The following is a 22342-nucleotide window of genomic DNA, read 5'->3' on the forward strand; positions in this document are numbered from 1 at the left end:
AACAAGGAGTTTCTAGTGTTTGTTCTTGCTTGTCATCTGACTCTCCACTTCCACTGTTCGTTAGAAAAAAGAACAAAAACAAAACAAAACAAAACAAAACAAAAAAAAAAAAAAAAAAAAAAACAAGGGGTAAGCATCTTAATATCTTTATTATAAATGGAAGGCACAAAACAGACCAGCTACAGAGACTGTCCAAGAGAAATACTTGGTGCTTTATAAACAAACAAGGAAGTACCCTTAGGTGGGTGTGATAATCCTCCTCTAATGCGTTTTTGGAGTGCAAAAATAGATTTGTTCTTGCTCTTCTCTCCAGGACAAAGGCAGAATAGGCAACTGCAAAGTTAGACCAGGGAGGTCAGTTTGTTCCATACTGAGAAAGACAAGCCTGTAAAACAAACTAGACAGATTTTCTTGGTACTATTCATCTTCCTTCAGCAAAGGCAAAGCTTATGACACTTGTTGGTGTGTGTATATATATTTATCCAGTGCTCTCACAACAAAATTTTGATTTGAAGAGGGCACACAGATCTGATTTTTTTTTTTCTTTTCCAGTAACTAGTATAATAAGCACTGGTATTTTTGTATAAAAACAGAAAAATACAAAACAAAAGACTGAATATTATGTGGTATGCATGACATTAAAAAAAAATGGTGGTTTCAAAGCAATATGTACCCTGGTGTGTTTGCCATATCCTAGAGTCCAGCTTAAAGTGCATCTGATCTGTATTGCATTTTGATATTAATCTCTGTGTACAATGTTTTGCATGTAATTTATATAGTTCTTGGGAGAAAAAAAAAAAAAAAAGAATGAATTGTCAGTTAGCTTCTTCTGAGAAAACAGACTCCAAGCAGAGATATTACTCAAATCAGAAGTGGACGAGCAGTTGAGGGGTGGGAAAAGGGATACATATACAAAATTTAAAAATAAATAAATAAATAAATAAAACATGCTGGGGGTGGGGGAGAAGGGAAATGGTTTTGAATCAATAAAGCTTTGGCTGTTGAGCAGAAACAATGCGCGAGTGCATCCAGAGAATAAAATGTGCCCACATGTAACTGTGACGTCCTCAGTGTGTCCACCAGCTTGTGAAATCAATCCCATATCTTCTCGTGGTGCTGGATGAATGGCTGAGCTTCCCATCTGAGCAAGGCAGAGCGTGCAAGTAGGGCCTGCAGGGTGGAAAGAGGGATGGGGCTCAAGAAGCAAGCCCACTGCTATGACAGAGTCCCTATAGGCAGTGTGGGTTTTCTCTCTATGCAAGCCTCATTATTCAGAGGCAGAATATGGCTTCGTCCATTCAAGGTCCAGAATCAGTTGTCAAATGCTAGCCAAAGCCAGTGGCTCCTGGGCTATGTGACAAACTAACCCTAGAGCAAAAACCCTCCTTGTCCTCTTACCTGGTGCCCTTTCTGCGATGCCTTTAGGGTGAGTCAAGGCTATGATCTCCACCTTCTGGGGCTGGTGTTTGAGCTATGTCCTACCTCAGTGCTGAGACTCTTTTGCCTCTGTAGAGGCCCTTTGCCATGACACGAGTGACGATGAGAACTAAAATCAACTAGCCTCTGAAACGTTCTTGTTCCCAAGCACAGCTTTTTCACTGGATTGCTTGAACTCCTAGTTTTTGGCCGAGAAGCTATTGTTTCTCTGTGCCTTTAATAAGAGGCTTTCTCTGGAGCCAAGTCAGGATGGCAAGATTGAGCTAGGCAAGGCTATCGAGGAGGAAATTCAATCTTCCCAGCTGGGTGTCTGACCCTTGGAGCCCGGGCCAACTGATCTGAAGCGGCTGTAAAAGCTTTATTTCACAGCATCGCTGTCTTCCCTGCTCGCATTCTAGGCACGGTGTTTCTGCTGACAGCATCTTCCACCTCCTCAGCAGAAGCTGCTTCTGTCTTTAAACGTAGTACAGGCTGGACGCAAAGAAAGAAACTGCTAGCGGTGCTTTTAGCTATTTAAATGGGGAGAAAAACAGCCACTGTTTCTTTCTTTGTCCAGGGCAGCCACGAATGCTTGCGTGACGTGGGCTCCTCTCCCACGTCCTTAATTGCCAAGCCGATAGCGGCTCTGGTGACGTGTCCCATGGGTGTCTGTGCAGTGACGGGGCTGCCTCACCCCTGTGTACCCCAGGACAGACATTTGGGGGGCTCTTTGCTGCTACCACAGGGTGCAACCTGCGGGTCCTGGGGCAGGCAGGATGAGTGCTGCTGGGCCCGGAGGGTAGGCCTGGCCTGAGAGGAGACAGTAAAGGAGGCAGGTTTGGGGCTTAAAGCAGGCTTGTCCTGCCCCAGCCTTCTCCAGAACCTGTGTGCCTGGCTCTGGAAAGCCGTGACAAGACATAAAATGACTCGCAGCTTGCCAAGAGAGCTGCGGTGGTGGAGGAATGGCCGCCTCAAGGGGCTGAGGCCAGGCACCATCACGGGCAGGACTCGAGAGACGAGGCACGATCTTGGCACAGACAGAGAAGGGAAGGGGAAGCACTGCTCTGCTGGCCCTGAGCGGTGCAGCCCCAGGAGAAAAGAAAAATCTGTGTTTCCTTCCGCTGATGTCCACGCTGAAGGTGCAGAAGGGTTCCGTGCTGTTGCTTGGGTCAGCCTTGTTGCCAGGTTGGGAATGTTTAGCCTCCCGGTGCTTCGGTGCTGTTGGGCTGCACTCAGAGTGTGAGCTCTGGGCGTTATTTCTCAACTACTGCGTTATTGGAGCGTACGGACCCGAGATATTCTGCGGATAGGTGATTTAAGCCACGTCAGAAACACCGCTGTGGCATGTGCCAGCGTCGGACGCCCGTTCGACTGATCGGGCGGAGCAGGTGAATTGAATTTGGTGCTGGATGGCAAGGTGGTGTTGGGAGAAGAGCTAGGCTAAGGAGAGCTTCCTCTTGCTCTACCCCTTCCCATCTCAAATGGCCGCTTCCTGGGGAGATGGGTTCGTTGGGAGGTTAACTACAACGTTACAGTGAGGATGAGGAATCCTCTTTAGTCCCGTAGGTATTTGCTGCCAGGCGGCAGCGTTGATTTCAGAAATTGTATTTCAAAAGGGAAAAAGAAAGGAAATCTGTATTCTTTGACATACTCTCTTTTCTCGGAGAGTAGATGTAGGAGCTTCAGCAGTGCCCTTCCTCCAGAAACGATTCCCAGTGTCTGCTCAGACACTGAGGAGGAAAATGGAGGAGAGCCACCCGCTATAAATAAAGGAAAGAAGGGGTCATGGATTAAGGGAGAGCCACTACTTCAAAAATTGGTGCTCTCTACAAACCGGTTAAGGGTTTGGGACCTGCAGGTGCTGCCTACACCTGTGTGCGTTGCAGTCGTGCCTGTTGCCACTGAGCAAAACGGGGAGAGCTGCTTTGTCGAACGCGGCGTGTTAAAGCACGTGCCGCTGCCTGGAAGAAAAGCACGGACTTCTTCCCTCGTGTGGGACTTCTTCCCTAGCGATCTGTGGTTTACCTGATGGTTTCCCATAAGCTGTGAATGTTTAAAAGAAAAAAAAAAAAACAAAACCAAAACCCAACCCCAGCGTTGAGAGTGGTGAGGCAGATCCTCACCTGGGGACTCAGAATCAGCGGTGACATCACCATGCGAAGCATTGTGTGCGCTTCGGGTCGGGGCTGCTGCGAGCCTCGCAGCGGGGAGGGAGAGCGGATCCGGGGTGCCTCTGTGTCAGGCCTGTGCCCTGGTGGCTTCGTGAGCACTGAGAGTTTGACTCCTGTGTTCCCAGCTTTTGCTTGCGCACCTGCGGTGTGGCAGAGCCAGCGAGCTGCTTCCTCAGCTGGAGGAGGAAGAGGAGTGACCTCAACGTTGCCGAGGTAAAGCACAATTATTGAAAAGATTTGGCAAAGATGTGGGTTGTAGCAGCGCGGCTGCTGCAGCTGCAGCAGATCCTGGAGTATTGGAGAAGATAGAGAGGGGTTTCTTGGTGAAAAGAATGCTGTTAAAAGTGTTTTCATGCCAGAAATTAGGAGAAACGCCTCTGTTGTTTGACATCCTCTATTGACCTGGCACATTGGCATTACAGCGTACCCTGGCACGCTGTTTGTATGGAAAAAAAAGGTCTTTTAGTCAGGGCAGGCCAGAAACCTGTCTTGGCACTTCCACATCGCAGCAATGCTTACAGACCCTGCATCCTGGCTGCCAGGCCAGGATCTAAATCCGATGGTGCTGTTGGTAAACTGAAGCTCAGGAAGCGCTTCTGGGTTTTTCTGTACTTCCATGTGAATTTTTACCCTCTGAAGATGGTGTATTAAGCTATTTTTGTAACAACAACTAGGTTTAAAAGCAGTTTCAGTTTAACATCTACATGCTTGGGTGTTATTAACAGAGCTTTGTATACTGAGCTGGTGCTTGGTAGGAGAAAAACCATAAATCTTCCCTGGGAAAGTTGGACCCCCTCAGCTACATACTGCTATGAGGAAACTCAGATGTAAGAACACACTTAAATAACACATCAGCAGAGCTGTTGTGCTCCTGACCACCAAAGGCACCTTTTTCCAACACCGTCGTACTGGAAGTTGATGCAGCTGGTTCCATCCTTAACGTGGGACTGTACAGTGCTGTAAAAGAAATATTTTTTCACAGCTTTGGAGAAAGTGAAGCAGAGAAAACCCCACCTAACCACTGATACCTGGACCCCAAACTGCCACAGACTGACAGCGATGCCCACTGGATATCTCCTGCTGCCTTCTGACTGCTCCAGCAGAAGTCCCGTTTGAATTAGCCAGCAGGTCCCTCTGAGTGGCTTTGCTGAAACTCCTGCCGTAGGAAGTATCCTACGGGAGCCAAGTTGCTAAACTGATGTGTGGTTTTCCCTTAACCCCCTCAGCCCTGACTTTGCAGCTCCTGACGACACTGCCAACGTGTGCAGTGTCACCGTGTGCCAACTAGGTGCCAGCTGCCATGGTTTATAGATTGTAAAATGAGTGATTTGGGACTCGTGAGCACTGAGAACAGGTTAGCAATTGCTTAAGAGCTTTACTTGTGTCGCTCTGGGGCAGGGAGATGGGTGAAACATCTTAGGCTTGAAAGTGATTCCCTGCAGAGGGACGTGCTCAGATCTGCACAACAGATCTGTCGTTTTGGTCACCTTATTAGATCCCTGCTTGAGAGGTTGCTTGCAAGAATCGATTCCTCTTCACCTTGATGTGTCAAGCTAAAGACAAATCTGTGCCGAAGCACTGTCTGATCAGACGAGTGCCTCAGTTCAGGATTGTTCTTGGACAGCTCCAGAAACACCAGGACGATCAGCGCCTTCAGGAACAGATTAATTGGATCTCGAGGCTGTCATAAAACAGGTCCCTGAAGTTTGAAGACTCTTCCAATAGTTTGGGCCAGCAAGGAGCAGCTGTACCTGGCGGCTGCGGTAACTCGGGGCTCAGAGTCTCAGAGAGCGTGCTGAAAGGTGACCCCCCGCTGGCTGCTGGAGGAAGCTGAGGCAGCGTTCAGCTCTAACCTTTGCCTTCTTGGCTGTCATCTTTGCACTCCTGCTGTCAGTGGGTGTTGAGTGTCCTTCCCCCCAGCCTCAGCACGTGCCCTCAGATGTAGGCAGCGTTTAGCAGCTAGAATTCACTCCAATATAAAGAGTACAAATCATGCGTTTTCTGCTTTTGCTTTGGAACTCTTAGCTTGAGGTTTTCCTGCAGGCCATGAGGTTTCTTGCAGCAGCAGGGATGAGTTCTGTTAGCAAGAGGCTGTTCTGTGCTTCGACTGTGGGAAGATGAATGGTTACCCGTGCACCGTTAAATAGAACTTGACACCTAGGACACCGCACTTGCAGCCTGTGGGGTGCTTTAACAAACAGGTAAATCAGCAGAGGCTGTTTTGCAGCCGGGGTGATGCTGGGTGATTAAAAAGCAGGGGCAGAACAAGGAGTTTCTAGTGTTTGTTCTTGCTTGTCATCTGACTCTCCACTTCCACTGTTCGTTAGAAAAAAGAACAAAAACAAAACAAAACAAAACAAAACAAAAAAAAAAAAAACAAGGGGTAAACATCTTAATATCTTTATTATAAATGGAAGGCACAAAACAGACCAGCTACAGAGACTGTCCAAGAGAAATACTTGGTGCTTTATAAACAAACAAGGAAGTACCCTTAGGTGGGTGTGATAATCCTCCTCTAATGCGTTTTTGGAGTGCAAAAATAGATTTGTTCTTGCTCTTCTCTCCAGGACAAAGGCAGAATAGGCAACTGCAAAGTTAGACCAGGGAGGTCAGTTTGTTCCATACTGAGAAAGACAAGCCTGTAAAACAAACTAGACAGATTTTCTTGGTACTATTCATCTTCCTTCAGCAAAGGCAAAGCTTATGACACTTGTTGGTGTGTATTTCCAGACCCCCAGCTACTGGCACTGTAGTGCATCTCTAATTGTTTGGTAGAAAAGGTTCAAAATCTCTTAATGCAAACATTTTTCCAGCACCCTGGAGCAAAAAAAAAGAAATCTAAAAATCTTACCAACTTCTATTACAGACCTGCTGAATGCACCAGAGTTACTCATTTTTATTCAGGCTTTCAGGGACAACTTCAGCTGGTTTAGCGCCCGGATTGCCGTGTTAGCAGGTGTCAGTTTAAAAAAAAAAAAAGCTTTTGAGGTCCTTTTTAAAATGAGACTGCTTTTTTGGAATTTAGGGCTGCGAGGTATGCTTGGTTTTGCTTTCTTCCTATTCCTTAGACCAGATCTATTCAGATTCTGAACAGTGTTCCCGGTCTGTTCAGGAAACTGGAAGGCAACAAGCAAAATGATGAGCTCCTTGGGCAGTCAAAAGAGCTAAATCTGGAGAGTGTTTTGAGTCAAACTTCCATGCTAAGGAGCACCAGTAATTGTTAGAAGTAGATGCAGAGGAACCTGCATGGCACTGGGTGTGTTTCTGAAGGTGCTAAAGGTGTGAAGTGACGATTCCTATCCATAGTAAAGAAGAGAAGGAAAGCTTGCACTTAACTACTGTTTTTATTCCCTTTGCCCAGCAGTCAAAAGCAGTAACTAATATGAGAAGCCAACTTTTCCTCTCTTTATCTTAGATTTGGGAAAATTCCCTGCCAAAAAAATATTTCCTGGAAAATTCACTAGTGTTTGTGTGAGTAAAAGGTTCCAACCTTTGATTATTAATTTGTAAGAACTATTTCATCCACTTTTGTCCAGAAGAGTCAGAAATAATTTGCACAGAAATGTGCAGCGTTTTAATGAAAGGATTCAGAATCACTCTAATTTGAACTTTATCTGGTCTGGTTGCAGGTTTTGTGTTTAGTGTCTTTAAAAAAAATAATAATTAAAATTTCTGACTTCATCTCAGAAAAAAGAAAAAAAAATGCTTGTGGCTAAATAAAATCTGTTGCAGCTCTGCTCATCGAAAAATCATTGGCTGTTAAATTGGACCTAAGTCGTCTTCTCTAACCTTTCATGATCCTGAAGCAATGGATGAGGATGGATATATGGATTAGGGAACAGCACCTGGTGGCAAACCTGTGGTATTTGCTACAGCGCAGAAAGAAAAACCCAATTGCTTCCAAAAAATCCAACTAATTCAAAATCCTTGGCATCATGCAGTCATGCCACTGGCAAAGTGAGCATTCCCCTGCCTCTCAAAGCTTGCTGTACCCTTGATCTGCTGTCTTCCTGCTGTTAATTGATTGCAACTCTACGTGTCTGATCAGGGCTACGAGTTGTTCTCGCTATGGAGATCATACAACATATACTGTGCACGCTTGTGTGTATAGATCTGTTTATCCTGTATGCATGTACATACGTCTGCATATTTGTGTGGTGGCCCCCAGATCACTCATGTTACAAAGCATCGGCCTCGAAGGCATACTCATCAAAATCTTTTGTAGAGCCTCCATTTTTTTCTAGTTCCCTCAAAATGAGAGAATTTTTACGCGCTCTCTGTGTCGAAAAGGCAAAAATTCTGATTTTCACTGTCGCTCTCGCTAACTTTCTCTCACTCCCTCCTCGTGTGTGTATAAACACAGATGTGTGTATGCGTATGCACATCTGTGGATTTATATGCACTGGTATGTTTTTTGCTGTACAGGTAATAAAGACGGGGAAAGGTTTTTGTGTTTTCTTAATAGGTGAAGAAATCTTGAAGACCAGAGATTGGAACATACCGAATTTTAAATTAAAAAAAAAAAAAAAAAAGTTAAATTGTCCGGCTGTGGAAGATGGAGCCTCATTTTTGCAGCCACTTTGAATCACGAGTTCATCTCTAAATGCGCTGGGTTTTTTGTTTTTGTTTTGTTTTGTTTTTTGGTTTTTATTTTTTTGAAGAGCTAACTAACCCTGGCTGTCTCCAGTCTGAGAGAGCATTCAAATGGACTTGCTTCCTCTATTAGTTATAAGCTGTTTAAAAGCACATCCTATGTTTGAATTGTGGATGAGAGGTTCCCTTGGCAAAGTGAGGAGGAAAATTCTTCCTACCCCTTTATTATTAATTCACGGATTCAGTCTTGGTTTGGCCTACAGGAGAAGTTAACTGGAAGTCTTTGAAGATCGATAACTTTGCTGAGGTTGTCCAGGTAGGTGAAATGGAAGACCCGCAGTGCCTGGAACGTGCTGTTTAATGCGTCCTAACTGTGTTCTAGAGAAGTTATTTGTAGCCAGAGTTGATTATTGACTTGCATGTATGATCAGGTGGTTTTTTAAGGAGTGACTCCGTTTTCAGGCTTCCAGATGTGCTCCAAGTCATCTTACTGAGGATGTGGAAGAGAACACTTGCTGACAAAGCTCCTGGCAGCTTTACGGAACTTTCATATTTAGTTAGTTCATGTAACAGCTGATTTCAAGGCTTTGCTCTCTTCGAGAGACTGATAACTTGATTTGATGAACTGAAGAAAGCTGGAAAAATGTTGGTTCCTCATTATTTTTCACTTGTTACTTTCTTTAGGGTTACTTTTCAAAAGAAGATTTCCCTGCTCACAAGCCAGTAGAAGACTTTCAGCCCAAGCAAGGGTGAAGACAGCTCTCTCCAAGAGCAGAGGAAGGCCCTGTGGAGAGAAGCCGAGCTTGTTAGCAGAACTCGTCGGCATGTCTAAACAAGGAGACGATTGCTACTTCTATTTCTATTCTACCTGTACCAAGGTATGGCTGGCTTTCCTTTGCTTTGCTTTTTTTTCCCATTTTTTTTCAGGAAGGAGTAGATTAGGAGGAGGAAGCACGCTGGTCTTTGGTTAACTTGAGAACCAGATAGATTCTGAATTCAGTTGTAGCAACATTAGGCAGCAGCATGGCCATTTTTGAGGCTGTACTCTATTTTCCTCGTTGGTTTCCTTTTGGTTCCAGGGAGACAAATGTGCCTACCGCCACTGCGAAGCTGCTCTGGGCAATGAGACGGTCTGCAAGCTGTGGCAGGAGGGTCGTTGTTTCAGGAACGTCTGCCGATTCAGACACATGGAAATTGACGTGAGTGCCTAACGATGTGTTCTCAAAATCAATCAACAAAAGCATTTTTCAGTGCCGTAGGTGTACTGATTGTGCTTTTGCAGGATAGATTTGTTTGCTTCAAAATCATACTGGTTTCTGTTACCAAGAGAGGGGGTGGGAGGAAGCAGAGGAAAATAAAATCAATGCCTTAGGTATGTCTTAGCAATATATATATATATTTTTATTAGATGCTGACAGTTTTCTCAACAGATGCAGAATAGCTGTTAAATAGACTGCTAAAACCTGCTGGAGCAGGGGGGTAATAAACAGGCTGTTCTATCGTCATGGGAGCAGGCTTGATAATGAACTCTCAGGTCTCTTCTGACCCACAGTCCTTCTGATAACGCTGTTCTAGCTGCCTGGGGTAGGAAGTGGGGAAAGTTAAAGGTGCAGAAGAACTAAGTCTCCAAGAAGTAGTTCTAGACAGGGTTAACCTAGGCAATTTCAGATGTTCTTTTTCCCTCTGAATAATGTTAGTATAATCCTAGGTGTATTAGTTTAACCCACCCTCAACTGGTGTCTGAGAGTGCCTGTCTTCTCTAACTGAATGATGACAAATCTAAATGTGCATAGTGGTTCCAGCTTATGCAAACTTTGTGAATATGCCCAGAAATACTCCACTGAACTGAGAAACTGACCTTTGGAATGATGTTTCAGCACTGTGTTGTGACAGCTGTCATGATCTGGAGCTGCGCATCTCTTTGCAAGCCTCAGGTGCATGTTATCACGAGCTTTTCTTTCTTTCTGTCTTCAGAAAAAGTGCAGTGAGATTCCTTGCTACTGGGAGAAGCAGCCGGGAGGCTGTCAGAAAGCCAACTGTGCTTTTCATCATGCAAAGGGATGTTACATCGATGGACAATTCTTCCCACCAAGCAAGAGTGAGTTTAGGTCCTTTTTCTTTAAGCGCTGAAGACTTAATTTGGAGTATTACTTAGTGGGTGCCAATCCTGTAGGGGGCATCAGGTAACTGTTCATTTGTGAGTACAGGAAAAGGTCTGCAGTCATAGGTGTACTGCACCGAGTGTACTGCTGGTGTTTGTTTTCTGCTTTCGTGCTCAGCTTCTCTTGGCTTTGTGTGATGTTTGCCTTGCAGTTTGCTTCCTGTTGTTTCATCTTTTGCTGGGTGGTAGGGAGATGTGTTGTTGTTCGAAGGGAAGTCATTGTTGACGGTGTAAACAGTGATGGGATGGGCAAAAGGAGATGCTGAATTCGTTGTCTGTGCGGGTTATCTGCCTTTCCTACCACCTCTTTGCTAAATTGTGGTCAAAGTTTTAAACTGTCATATTACCGATGATCCTCCTCTTCCTCTAGCTACACTGCCAAGTCCGCCTGAGTCCACGGACGATGCTTTGAAAGTGGCTCAGATGTCACTGCAGCAAAACAAACTTTCTGTCCAGTCAAATCCCTCTCCACAGCTAAGGGGGTGATGAAAGTGGAAAACTCTGAAAATGTCCCAAGCCCTACACACCCTCCAGTTGTAATCAATGCTGCAGATGATGATGAAGATGATGATGGTGAGCATGTTTTGGTTCTTGGAAGGAATTTGTGCTGTAAATGATTGTGTAAATCTTTGTTTCTTGAAGGAATCTGTGCTGTAAAGGAATGTAGAAATCACAGATGACCTGAGGTCTGACTAGCGATAGGGCAGGCAGTGTGGCCAGGTCACTGGTGGCTTTGTCCGGCAGTCAGTGGACAGAACCTGAAACGTTGGAGGAAAGCTTGGAACCACTCCTGGCTTTAGCTGGTCTGTTGTGTAAAGTTCTATGTGAAACTAGGAAGGAAATTTCTTTTTTCTGTCTGAAGAGCAATGTGTTGTGTAGTAGTTAAAGCTGCAGAGAGAATCTAGAGTCCTAGATGTTTTGTCCTAGTGTATTCTACTTAGGAGTTCATCAGGTCAGTGTAGCTCTTTAAAAAACAAAACAAAACAAAAGAGCAACAAAGTTTTTTATATGAAGCATGGGCTGAAGTGTCACTGCATGAGCTACGTAATCATGAACAATCTGGTCTATGCATAACTGAATAGATTTTTCCCCTTCAGACCAACTTTCTGAGGAAGAAGAAACTAAAACTCCTGTCCAGCAACCAGCTGCGGAAGGCAAAAATGGATTACGGGTGATTTCCACTCGCAAAGGCAGTTCTACTGCTACTAAACAAGGTATTCCAGCACCTTAGTAGGATAAATCAGAAGAACTTGACAGTTAACTCAAAAGCAGTGTGGTGTAAAAACACAACAAAATGTAGGGGTGCTGAATGGACTCGGTTATTTCCATGATCTCATTTCTGCCATGAATACCATCATGTGCCCATTGGGTCAGAAAGGTGAACTCCTTTTCTTTACTTTTGGAGAACAAAACAGGGCCACAGCATGGAGTTGAAATGGCCGCACGTGCAGCCTTGCAACCACTGTTGATAAGCCATATCTAACGATAGAGGGATCTAATATCGTGTAAATGGATTAAAATTAAAACTACATTTTTAAGCCTGAAGGATGAAAGGAGGGGCAAAATGCCCTTGGTTCTCTGGCTCTTTCACTTGTGAGGAGTGTTGCCAGGCTTTATTCTAAATACTTCAGAAAGTTGCTGAGCGCTAAGAAGCCTGAGGAGCTGTGGTCCTCAGTGAGTGCCTCTAAGCCAGTCTCATGAACTGTTTCCTATTTTCAGAGGGCAATCTGAATTTTGGAATAAAAACACTTGAGGAAATCAAATCTCAGAAGATGAAGGAAAAAAATAAGAGACACAGTGGTGAGTTAGTACAGTCAGTACTTTAGGTGTTAGCTGAGCACGTGTTTCGATGATAGATGGTGGCAAATAAGCATGTTAGTAATAGACACAAGGAGACAGCGTGTGGGAAGATGCTCTTTTCAAAGTTCTTGGAAATCTGTGGCTTTATTAGTTTAGTTGAAGATGGAAGTGGTTCAAGAAGAACTGAGTTGTGTTTTTGGGCTATTCAGCGTATTTTCCTTGAAACAGTAGATCACCGTATTTAAAGCTATGTGGTTATTCCACAAATGCTTGAAAGTCTGCTCCTAACGTCAGCCTAGAGTCCTAAATTGTGATGTGCTGCTCATTTCTTTGTGGTGTTTGAACATTTGCCAGTTAACTGTAAATTCATGCATGTATAAAAAGCTGTACGCAGACCAGGAAGCTGCTGATGCTCCAACTGAGTTTCTGGGTGTGCATTACGCTCCTCTTAACATGTGTGTTGGGGGCTTACAGCAGTGCTTACAGTAGAGCTATTTGACCTGCAGTGTGGGTTAAGGTGGGTAACATAGAAAAGGGATTCGGTGTTACTGAAACACTGGATATGTTACTTTTATTATAGTTAGCTTTGTTACATCATGTCTAAAACTAGACTGAAGCTCTTCAGGGCATTGTCCTGTCTTCTGTTTCTGAGAAGTACTTAAATGCTTTAGGGAACTGAAGCTAGAAATACACCCTTTTGTTTCAGTCATTTCACAGTTTAGCTTTCTAAACGTCTCTTTGTTTATCAAGTCTTTAGGGTGGAGTAAGCTCTGTGTACTTACAAATTGCTGCATCAGACATGCTAAAGCAGTGTTCCATGTCATTAGTGGGACCGACTTGGTCTTATCTGTTGTTTTAATATAAAAATCTGAAATAATCCATTCACGTATGCTGACATGGTTTGTAGAAAAGCATGACCTACAAATGAGTAAAGCACTAAATAAATAAATAAATAAATTACTACTTGCTAGAAATAACCATTGCTATAATGTTGCCTTAAAATTATATGGTACATGTATATAATGCTCATCTTCTGTTGGTGATGCATGAATCTGAGTAACAGGTACTTTTGGCTGCAGGAGCTGTGTTCACAACTCTTACTGCTTGGAGCAGACTGCACAGAGAGTTGCACTAACAGCCTGCTAGTGATATGCAGATCAGAACGTTTGGGAACTGGGTCATTTATGGGAGCTGTCAATCCATGCCATGATGGAGTTGCAACTTGGATTATTGAGGGCTCTTTTTGTAACGGGGTTACTTACTTCCTTGACACATTAGTGAAAGTCTTCTCTCAAGACTATGGCTCTTGCTAATATATAACACAAATGGAAACAATTTCAAATACTTGCCAGCAGGCTTTGCTTCCTTTTACCTTCATGCGGATTTTTCCTGTAGCCTATGTAGTAGGGAATATTGTGTTCAGATAAATAGGGTTTGGGCAACAGGCTGTTATTTACTTCCAATATTTTACCGCACTTCAAAACTCTTCCTTGAAAACTACTGTAGAAGTTGAAATAATGCTTCAGGTCATAGTTTGATCTGTGGAATTATGAAACTCCTTGTGGTATTTGATTAAGGAGGCAGTGGGGAGGCATTGGGGAGGCAAGGACAATCCCCAGACAAGGACTGTATATCTCGAAACAAGACGCTGCAACTCATGATAAGGAAGCGGTAGACAGACAGAGAAACAAATGGAAGGACTATAAATCTCAAAACTGGACATTGGAATTCATTATAAAGATACAACAAATGGAAGAATTAGCAACAACCAGCGCTTGCAATTAAGAAACATGCCAGCTCAGCAGATTCCTGACCAAAGGTGAAAAGTACACTGTGAGGAAGACTCGGGGTCTTCCTCCCAAAGACCCCTGCCCACGTCCCAAAGACCCCTGCCCACAATTCTTGGGAGGCTCTACGCAGGCGCAAGGTGCCAAAAGGCTAATTAGCATGAGAAGCGAGGGAAGGCGGGGATAGGTAAGGAATATGTATAGGCGCTTGTAGAATATTGATAGATTGATTGTATAAATTCAAGACTGCTTTCCACCTTGGGTATGCACGACAGGTGGAGAGATCCCCTGTGCATCATCCAGCGCTGCAATAAAGAATATACCACTTAAGAAAATTTCGGCTTTGATCTTTAAATCAACAGCTTTCTTATTTGACGCTTCAGGAGTAATTAAAACATTCTTCCCCAGCCATTCACAGACACATCTATAGCAGTGTTAAGTTAATCTCGAAGAAGACAGGAAAAAAAGGCTGTAACTGTTAGAAATAGAAGTCCAGAATAACAAAAGCAAACAGGTTCATAAATTTAAGGAGTGTTTTCTGAAGACGTGATAAATTGACTAGAATGAGGGGGAGACTGGGACACACTGCATCTGTGGTTCAAGAATTAAATTGCCAGTGCAGGACCCAGAGGCAGACAGGATTCAAACAGAATTGTTCTTTATGGACACGAATTGTTAACACATTCCTCACAATGCTCATCTTCTGTTGGTGATGTATGAATCTGAGTAACAGGTACTTTTGGCTGCAGGAGCTGTGTTCACAACTCTTACTGCTTGGAGCAGACTGCACAGAGAGTTGCACTAACAGCCTGCTAGTGATATGCAGATCAGAAAGTTGGGAAACTGGGTCATTTATGGGAGCTGTCAATCCATGCCATGATGGTGTTGCAACTTGGATTATTGAGGGCTCTTTTTGTAACGGGGTTACTTACTTCCTTGACACATTAGTGAAAGTCTTCTCTCAAGACTGTGGCTCTTGCTAATATATAACACAAATGGAAACAATTTCAAATACTTGCCAGCAGGCTTTGCTTCCTTTTACCTTCATGCGGATTTTTCCTGTAGCCTATGTAGTAGGGAATATTGTGTTCAGATAAATAGGGTTTGGGCAACAGGCTGTTATTTACTTCCAATATTTTACCGCACTTCAAAACTCTTCCTTGAAAACTACTGTAGAAGTTGAAATAATGCTTCAGGTCATAGTTTGATCTGTGGAATTATGAAACTCCTTGTGGTATTTGATTAAGGAGGCAGTGGGGAGGCATTGGGGAGGCAAGAACAATCCCCAGACAAGGACTGTATATCTCGAAACAAGATGCTGCAACTCATGATAAGGAAGCGGCAGACAGACAGAGAAACAAATGGAAGGACTATAAATCTCAAAACTGGACATTGGAATTCATTATAAAGATACAACAAATGGAAGAATTAGCAACAACCAGCGCTTGCAATTAAGAAACATGCCAGCTCAGCAGATTCCTGACCAAAGGTGAAAAGTACACTGTGAGGAAGACTCGGGGTCTTCCTCCCAAAGACCCCTGCCCACGTCCCAAAGACCCCTGCCCACAATTCTTGGGAGGCTCTACGCAGGCGCAAGGTGTCAAAAGGCTAATTAGCATGAGAAGCGAGGGAAGGCGGGGATAGGTAAGGAATATGTATAGGCGCTTGTAGAATATTGATAGATTGATTGTATAAATTCAAGACTGCTTTCCGCCTTGGGTATGCACGATAGGTGGAGAGATCCCCTGTGCATCATCCAGCGCTGCAATAAAGAATATACCACTTCAAGGAATTTCGGCTTTGATCTTTGAATCATATTTGAACACTTTCTTTCTGTGATCAAAAAGCTTCCTTAAACACAGCCTCAAGCTCAATTACACCAGTGTGTTTTTAATTTTCTACGGCTGGTTATTTCTATAGCAATACAGAATAACACTGCTCATATTTCCTGAGGTGGGGGGAACTATACCAGCCTCTGAAAGGGTGCTAGCAAGCACCTCTAATTAGCTGAAAGCTTTTGAGGTATCAGCCCATTATTTTTTCAGGGAGGGGGGAATGGGAGCCATACTTTGAAACTGAAGTGCTAGGTGCTTAATAAAATGGGTCTGCCAGAATTGTAGGTGTGGTGCTAAAATATGAAGCCTGGCATGGTGGTAGGCCTTGGTGAATCACTGGATCCATCTTTAGGTGTTGCAGAAGTGGGATAATTTGATCCTGCTGTAATATGAATAGTATTGAAATGTCCTACCAACTGAATTAGCAATGTTAACAACTATCTGCGACTCAACTAGAAAATAACCTGCAATCTCATGTATTTGCAATTCACTTTATAAACTCATTGCCATCCATTATGATGATGATGATGTAGAAACACCGAATTCAGGAATAAGGTTTTGTAAATTGATATCATGTTGTCACTGTAGTATTTCAGTGAATTGGAACAGCAGAATTCCATGGGTAGTACTTGTTAAATGTACTTGTCAGCTGGGCTCTTAATTGCATGCCAACTACGATAAGACAGCAAAGGTATACTTACTGGTGTATTTATATTGGTGTATTTATAGACGAAAGAAGGGAGTTTGCAGCCACTTTATGTACCTGTGTAGAGGTTCAGCTACGTGTAATTGTTTTCAGATTGTATGTGCAAAAAGAAGGATTTGGTAGCATTAGCCACTGCTGCCACTGTACAAATAAAGACTGTTGTGCCGTTGTACTGTTTACATTAACTATAAATACACCACAGTAGAGAGAGACTAGAAATTCCAAGCTTTTACTGAAGAGTCATACTATAGTTCTTTTTTTTTTTTTTTCTTAAGCCAAGCACAGCAGGGAGTCTGCAGACAAAACTTTGAGTGTTGTCTGCTTTAGAGCAACATCCAGCATCATAAGTTCTTGTGGAACATGACTGAGCACTTTTATCTGGTGCTTTTTCTTGCTGTAAAGATGCACCTGTAATCTTTTCTCTGAGCTTCAAGTTTCAACATATTTTGTGTCCAGCTAGTAAGAGCATGAAGTCTCTCAACTTTAACTAATTTCCTCAGCTGGTTAACTATATAGTTATTTAGCATTAAAATATTTGTCAATGTATGCACACGTGTGCATATGTGCACAGTCTTGTCTGCACAAAAATCCAAATGTATCCTGTTCTGTCATTTAAAGAGTGACAAATATGAATTACTTATGATGTAGATATGATTGACCTGTATTTTCTAGATACATAGTTGTGGTCTGATCAGCTAATCTGAATATCAGCATCAAGTAGATTCACAGCTCAATGGCCGTTTTCTCCTAAGAATGACCAGCTTCATTTTCTCTTCTTTTGAGAGAAATGGAGTTGAGTAACTTTGTGTGATGAGAATGCTCTTTTCTGTAACCTTTTTGTCTCCTGTAAACTTAAGAGTAGAGCATGGTTCTTTCATCTCTGATAAGTGAAATGACATATTCCTTTTAAATCATTATTTTGGGGAATGGTCTCTGCCATGCTATTGTTGCATGTTGACATACCTGAGTATATATGGAGCACCTATACAATTTTGGACTGGAGAAATTCTGGAGTTAAGTGGTAAAGAGAGCCTGTGGAAACTTCTGCAGAGTCTCATGTTCTTTTGTAATAGTACTTAATAAGGAACAGATTTGTAGGTTATCTAAGCAGATAACTCAAGAACTTGTTTCAAACTCTAAAGATCCCTTTTGAACAGTAATTTCAAGAAGTATGTATTATCTCACTACACCTCTGTCATAATATGTCAGCATATCTAGATGTCTGTTTTCTATGAAATTTGTAATCAGAGATGGATATCATCACTTTCAATACTCTGCTAATTGACCAAACTCTGCATGGAAAAACTGCAGTTGGACAAACATAGATATACCCAGGATCTAGCTTTAATGCTAGGTAAATGATTTGATCTTTAGAATGGTGCCCCAGGGATGTACATGTTGCTTTTAGCTACAGGCAACAACAGAAGGCATAAGTGTTACTTAGTTCTGTCTCCTCCCAACATATCCTCTGTGTCTTGCTGTAAGAACAGGTGAACTTGATGTTTGTGGACGGTACCAGCTGAAATGCTGGGTTCACCTCCCTGTGGAGAAAACTGCTTGCTGAATCTCCAGTGCATTGCAAACAAAATTAAACTTCTTGTAAAAGAAGAGATAAGGCTCCTTACCCCAAACTGGAGCTTGCGTATGTGTATTATCTACTTCATTTTTAAATTGTGTTTGTCAGGCTCTGGGGATGGCATCTGAAATAGTTTTTAAGCACTAAATTATTCTATTCTATTCTATTCTATTCTATTCTATTCTATTCTATTCTATTCTATTCTATTCTATTCTATTCTATTCTATTCTATTCTATTCTGTCTATTTCCACCCAGAACATGAAGACCAGCTTCTTGTAGAGCCACCTTTTTTCCACAAAATCTCTCAAGAGCGAATGTATTAGCCTAAAATGTGTTTGGTAGACAGTTTTTTTTTTTTTTTTTTTTTTTTTTTAATGTAATTCTTCTTTAGTTACCTAAGGTAATACAGTGTAGTCGGTTAAAATATAAATAAATTATACTGTATCTTTTTGATTTCTCCCTCATTCCCCCAATTCCAGCCCTGTCTTATGCTTTCTGAGCCAAAAAAAAACCACTTCTGTGGTTTAATGATATGAATTATTGCTTGTTTGATCAAACAATGTTTTCATTCTACCTTCTGTGCTACTTTCCCAGGAAACTGATAATTAAAAGAAGCCAGCTCCCTAGAATTTCAGACAATGGCAATGGAATCTGCTCTAATCAGTTCAGTCCCTACCACTGCATCTCGTTTTGCCTTACTACAACTGGAAAGTGATACTGATTCAGAGCCTGGAAAAGGCAGAAGTGGCCGACGTGCTGGTAAATCTCTAGCTTCAGGGTGTAGATCTATAAATGTGAAGAAAAGAGAGAAAAGAAGAAAAAGGAGAGAACAGCAGCAGAGTGAGGTCAATGATGTAAAGGGATTGTATTTTCAACAGTGAGTAAGGTTGTTGTCTCATCAAGAGTTTTTGCTGTCCCTGAAAAGTCATTGGTTTTGGTTTTCCCTGTGAAAGAAGAACTACTTAATTGCAGATTACATCTTTACATTGTCCTGTCTTATGTTTCTGAGAAGTACTTACACGCTTTAGGGAACTGAAGCTGGAAATACACCTTTTTGTTTCAGTCATTTCACAGCTTAGCTTTCTAAATGTCTCTTTGTTTATCAAGTCTTTAGGGTGGAGTAAGCTCTGTGCACTTACAAATTGCTAAAGCAGTGTTCCATGTCATGAATGGGACCGACTTGGTCTTACCTGTTGTTTTTCATATACAAATCGGACAGAATCCGTTCGCGTTTTGCTCCTTGAGCTCTGTCGGCATTGTGTCTACAGATGTGTCTGTGTGGACGTGTGCCTGGGCACTCCCGGCGGCTGCTGGGCCAGCAGCTGCGAGCAGTTGTGAGCGTGGCTCGCCTACTTGGAGACCGCTTGTGTTTGAGGGAAAACTCAGCCTTTACCGCTGAGCTCCACCGGAGCCGTAAGGAGACGCTCTCCTCCATGACGAGCGCGGCGATGGAAGCCGCATTTCGCACCCCTGCTTTGACCACAAGCAGACGGCCCCCTCCACCCTGCCCAGGACTCGAGGGCGAGCTGTGCGCGTCCCTGGGGGCCGGGGGCTGCCCCCCGCTGCCCTCCGGTGTCCCCTCACACCCATCCCTCAACCCCCGCTCCGCCCGCGCCCTCCTGCCGCGGGGGGCCGCTGTGCGCGGCGGGGCGGCGCCGCCGAAGGTTGCGGCCGTTGCCTAGCGAGGCACTGTCACCAGCAGCTCGGGCGGCCCAGGCGCGGCCCGCCGGCCCCTCAGCCCGCCCGGAAGCTGCCTCCCGCCGCCCGGAGCAGGTTTGGAGCGGGGAGCGACGGGGCCGGGGCTGGGGCTGGGGGGAGCCGCCCCACAGCGCCGCTGAGCCGGCATTTTGCTTGGTGTTTGTTTGAGGAAGTAGGAAATGGGATCTCTCCCCTCCTCCGCCCCTCCCCTCCCGCGACTAGTTTGGGTGTCATTTTGGGAGGGGGGGGCGGGGGGGGGGAGTCAGTAAGTTTTCAGTATGTGCTCGTGATTGCCGTGCCCTTTCTGAAATGAGCAGGATTTCAGGCTCTTGCTTCTCTTTCTTGGTTTCCCTTTGCTCTGTTCTGTACAACAAGGCTTTTTGTCAGCTTCCAATGTTTCTCAGCTCTGAATGGACAAGCCCTCAATGCAAATGGGTGTGAGTGAAATGCCAAAACTCTTCTCTTTGCAACCACAGAAGACTTGTGTTTCAATCTGGTTGCATTTTCATGCAGGCTGAATTTGATGTGCTTAGCTGGTGAGTCCTGCCAGTTGGGTAACAGAGCAAAAAGGCTGCGTGGGAGTTGAGCAAGAAGGAAGTTCAGCAAACTTTCCTTTGCATGGCAAAGCCTCCTTGACTGAGAATCAGCAAGAGCAGAAGATGTGTTTGGGATCCGGCAGCATTTGATACCCATCGAGACTTTGGAGTGTTTCTGGTAGACATTTGTAAAGAAATCCTATTCGATGCTTCTTCTTGTGCTTCAGAATTAATAGATGGGGGGCAGTATAAGGAACCATGGTTGCTGAAATATATAACTAATAAAAAATAGTTCCATATGGGCATAAAGAGACGGATTAAAATCAGAGGAATGCTTGGTGTGTAGTAATCACAACTATTTAAAATCATACCCACCATGTAAGCAACACGACAGCTTTCTGTGCTTCTGAAATTCTAAATACTTGGCCCTTGTAAGCAGAAGATGGCTTTCAAGCACGTGTGTGTCTATAGGTATAAATTCAGGATAAAAAGGTTTTGTTTGAATAATTTCTGTTGCTTATGCATCGGTACTGTAGCAGTGAGAAAATAAGGTTCATTGTAAGTCTATGCTTTATCAAGAGTTCATTAACAAGATCTTACAATATTGTTGCTTCATCCGGCAGTATAACATCCAAACAGAAAGTCTGACCACTTTCAGACCAAAGGTTAAGTCTGCTAGCTTAGAAGGTAATAGAAGCAAAATTAGTTTCTGCACTGGTTTAACAGTTGTTAACATATCTGCTTTTTTATCACAGTTCCTTTCCAGGGTGTAATGATGCTTATGTATTCTTTGGGAAACTCTTCAACATTCTGTTTCAGCAGGGAGTTAATTCTTTATTATTTAACTCGGAGAACATTTTTTCTTAGGTGCAGAAAATTGCAAATGAGGTGAACAGAGGAATTGTAACAGATCTCGTAATGACTTCCTGAATACCGAGTGGGGAGCACAGAGATGGAGGCCGGCATGGAGGAGATCCTGGTTAAAGTTGCAGTAAGGGTCAGACCTCTGCTTTCCAAGGAAGTACTTCATAACCACCAAGTATGCGTGAGATTAGTCCCAAATACACAACAAATAATCATTGGGAAAGACCGTGTCTTCACTTTTGATGTTGTATTTGGCAAAAACTCAACCCAAGAAGAAGTTTATCCAGTTTGCATTAAACCTCTTCTAGTGTCTTTGGCTGAGGGATATAATGCTACAGTATTTGCATACGGACAGACAGGTTCTGGGAAGACTTACACCATTGGAGGTGGTCACATTGGTACGTTGTAAAAAGTCTTTTTTTGTGTGTGTGTGAACAATGTAGTTCTGCAAATTAAGTATTTAATACATAACAGATGATGCTTGAGAATTTTTAAGAGATAATGAAAAAATGTATAGCAAAAAAAGACATATATATTCCAAAGTTTATGTGATGGTTGTGTTCTAAACACAAATTCTGTGTCCGTTAGGCTATACCAAAAGTATGAGAGAAAAAAAAAATAAAAAAAAATTAAAGTGCTCTTTCCCATTCTCTATTCTAACAGGCAACTTACACTACTTTCTGAAACACAGTGCTTTAGAAATTTTGGCTACATTTATCCTACTTAGAAAGTATCTGCTTTAGGTAATTGTATGAAGCAAACTCACTCTTGGACTTTTTTCAGAGTCTGACAAAGAGATTTCATAGATAAATTTCATGGAATAGAATCCTAGAAGGGTTTGGGTTGGAAGGGACCTTAAAGATCACCCAGTTGCAACCCCCCGCCACGGGCAAAGATGTCACCCACTAGACCAGGTTGCCCAGGGCCCCATCCAGCCTGGCCTTGAACACCCCCGGGGATGGGGCATCCACTGCTTCTTTGGGCAACCTGTGCCAGTGCCTTGCCACCCTCTGAGTAAAGAATTTCTTCTGAATATCTAATCCAAATCAACCCTCTTTTAGTTGGAAAGCCATTCCTCCTTGTCCTATCATTACACCACCTGCCAAAGAGTCCCTCCAGAGTCCCTCCCCAGCTTTCCTGTAGGCCCCCTTTAGGCACTGGCAGGCTGCTGTGCCTAAAGCCTCTTCTCCAGGCTGCA

General features: G+C 43.4%; 1 protein-coding gene and 1 pseudogene across 1 annotated transcript; both read left to right on the forward strand.

Moving 5' to 3' along the window:
* LOC137849260 (kinesin-like protein KIF27) overlaps positions 1 to 22342 on the forward strand; it is an 87357-nt pseudogene that overhangs the window by 46867 nt on the left and 18148 nt on the right.
* On the forward strand, positions 6414 to 12717 carry LOC137849258 (zinc finger CCCH domain-containing protein 11A-like). The gene is given in 8 exon segments (XM_068668785.1): positions 6414 to 8496; positions 8865 to 9058; positions 9260 to 9379; positions 10155 to 10278; positions 10712 to 10819; positions 10822 to 10914; positions 11439 to 11555; positions 12061 to 12717. Coding segments are annotated over 7 exon segments (723 nt in total). The 5' UTR covers positions 6414 to 8496; positions 8865 to 9004; the 3' UTR covers positions 12168 to 12717.

The sequence above is a fragment of the Anas acuta genome, unplaced genomic scaffold (assembly GCF_963932015.1).
Source record: "Anas acuta unplaced genomic scaffold, bAnaAcu1.1 SCAFFOLD_123, whole genome shotgun sequence".
NCBI classification, from domain to species: domain Eukaryota; kingdom Metazoa; phylum Chordata; class Aves; order Anseriformes; family Anatidae; genus Anas; species Anas acuta.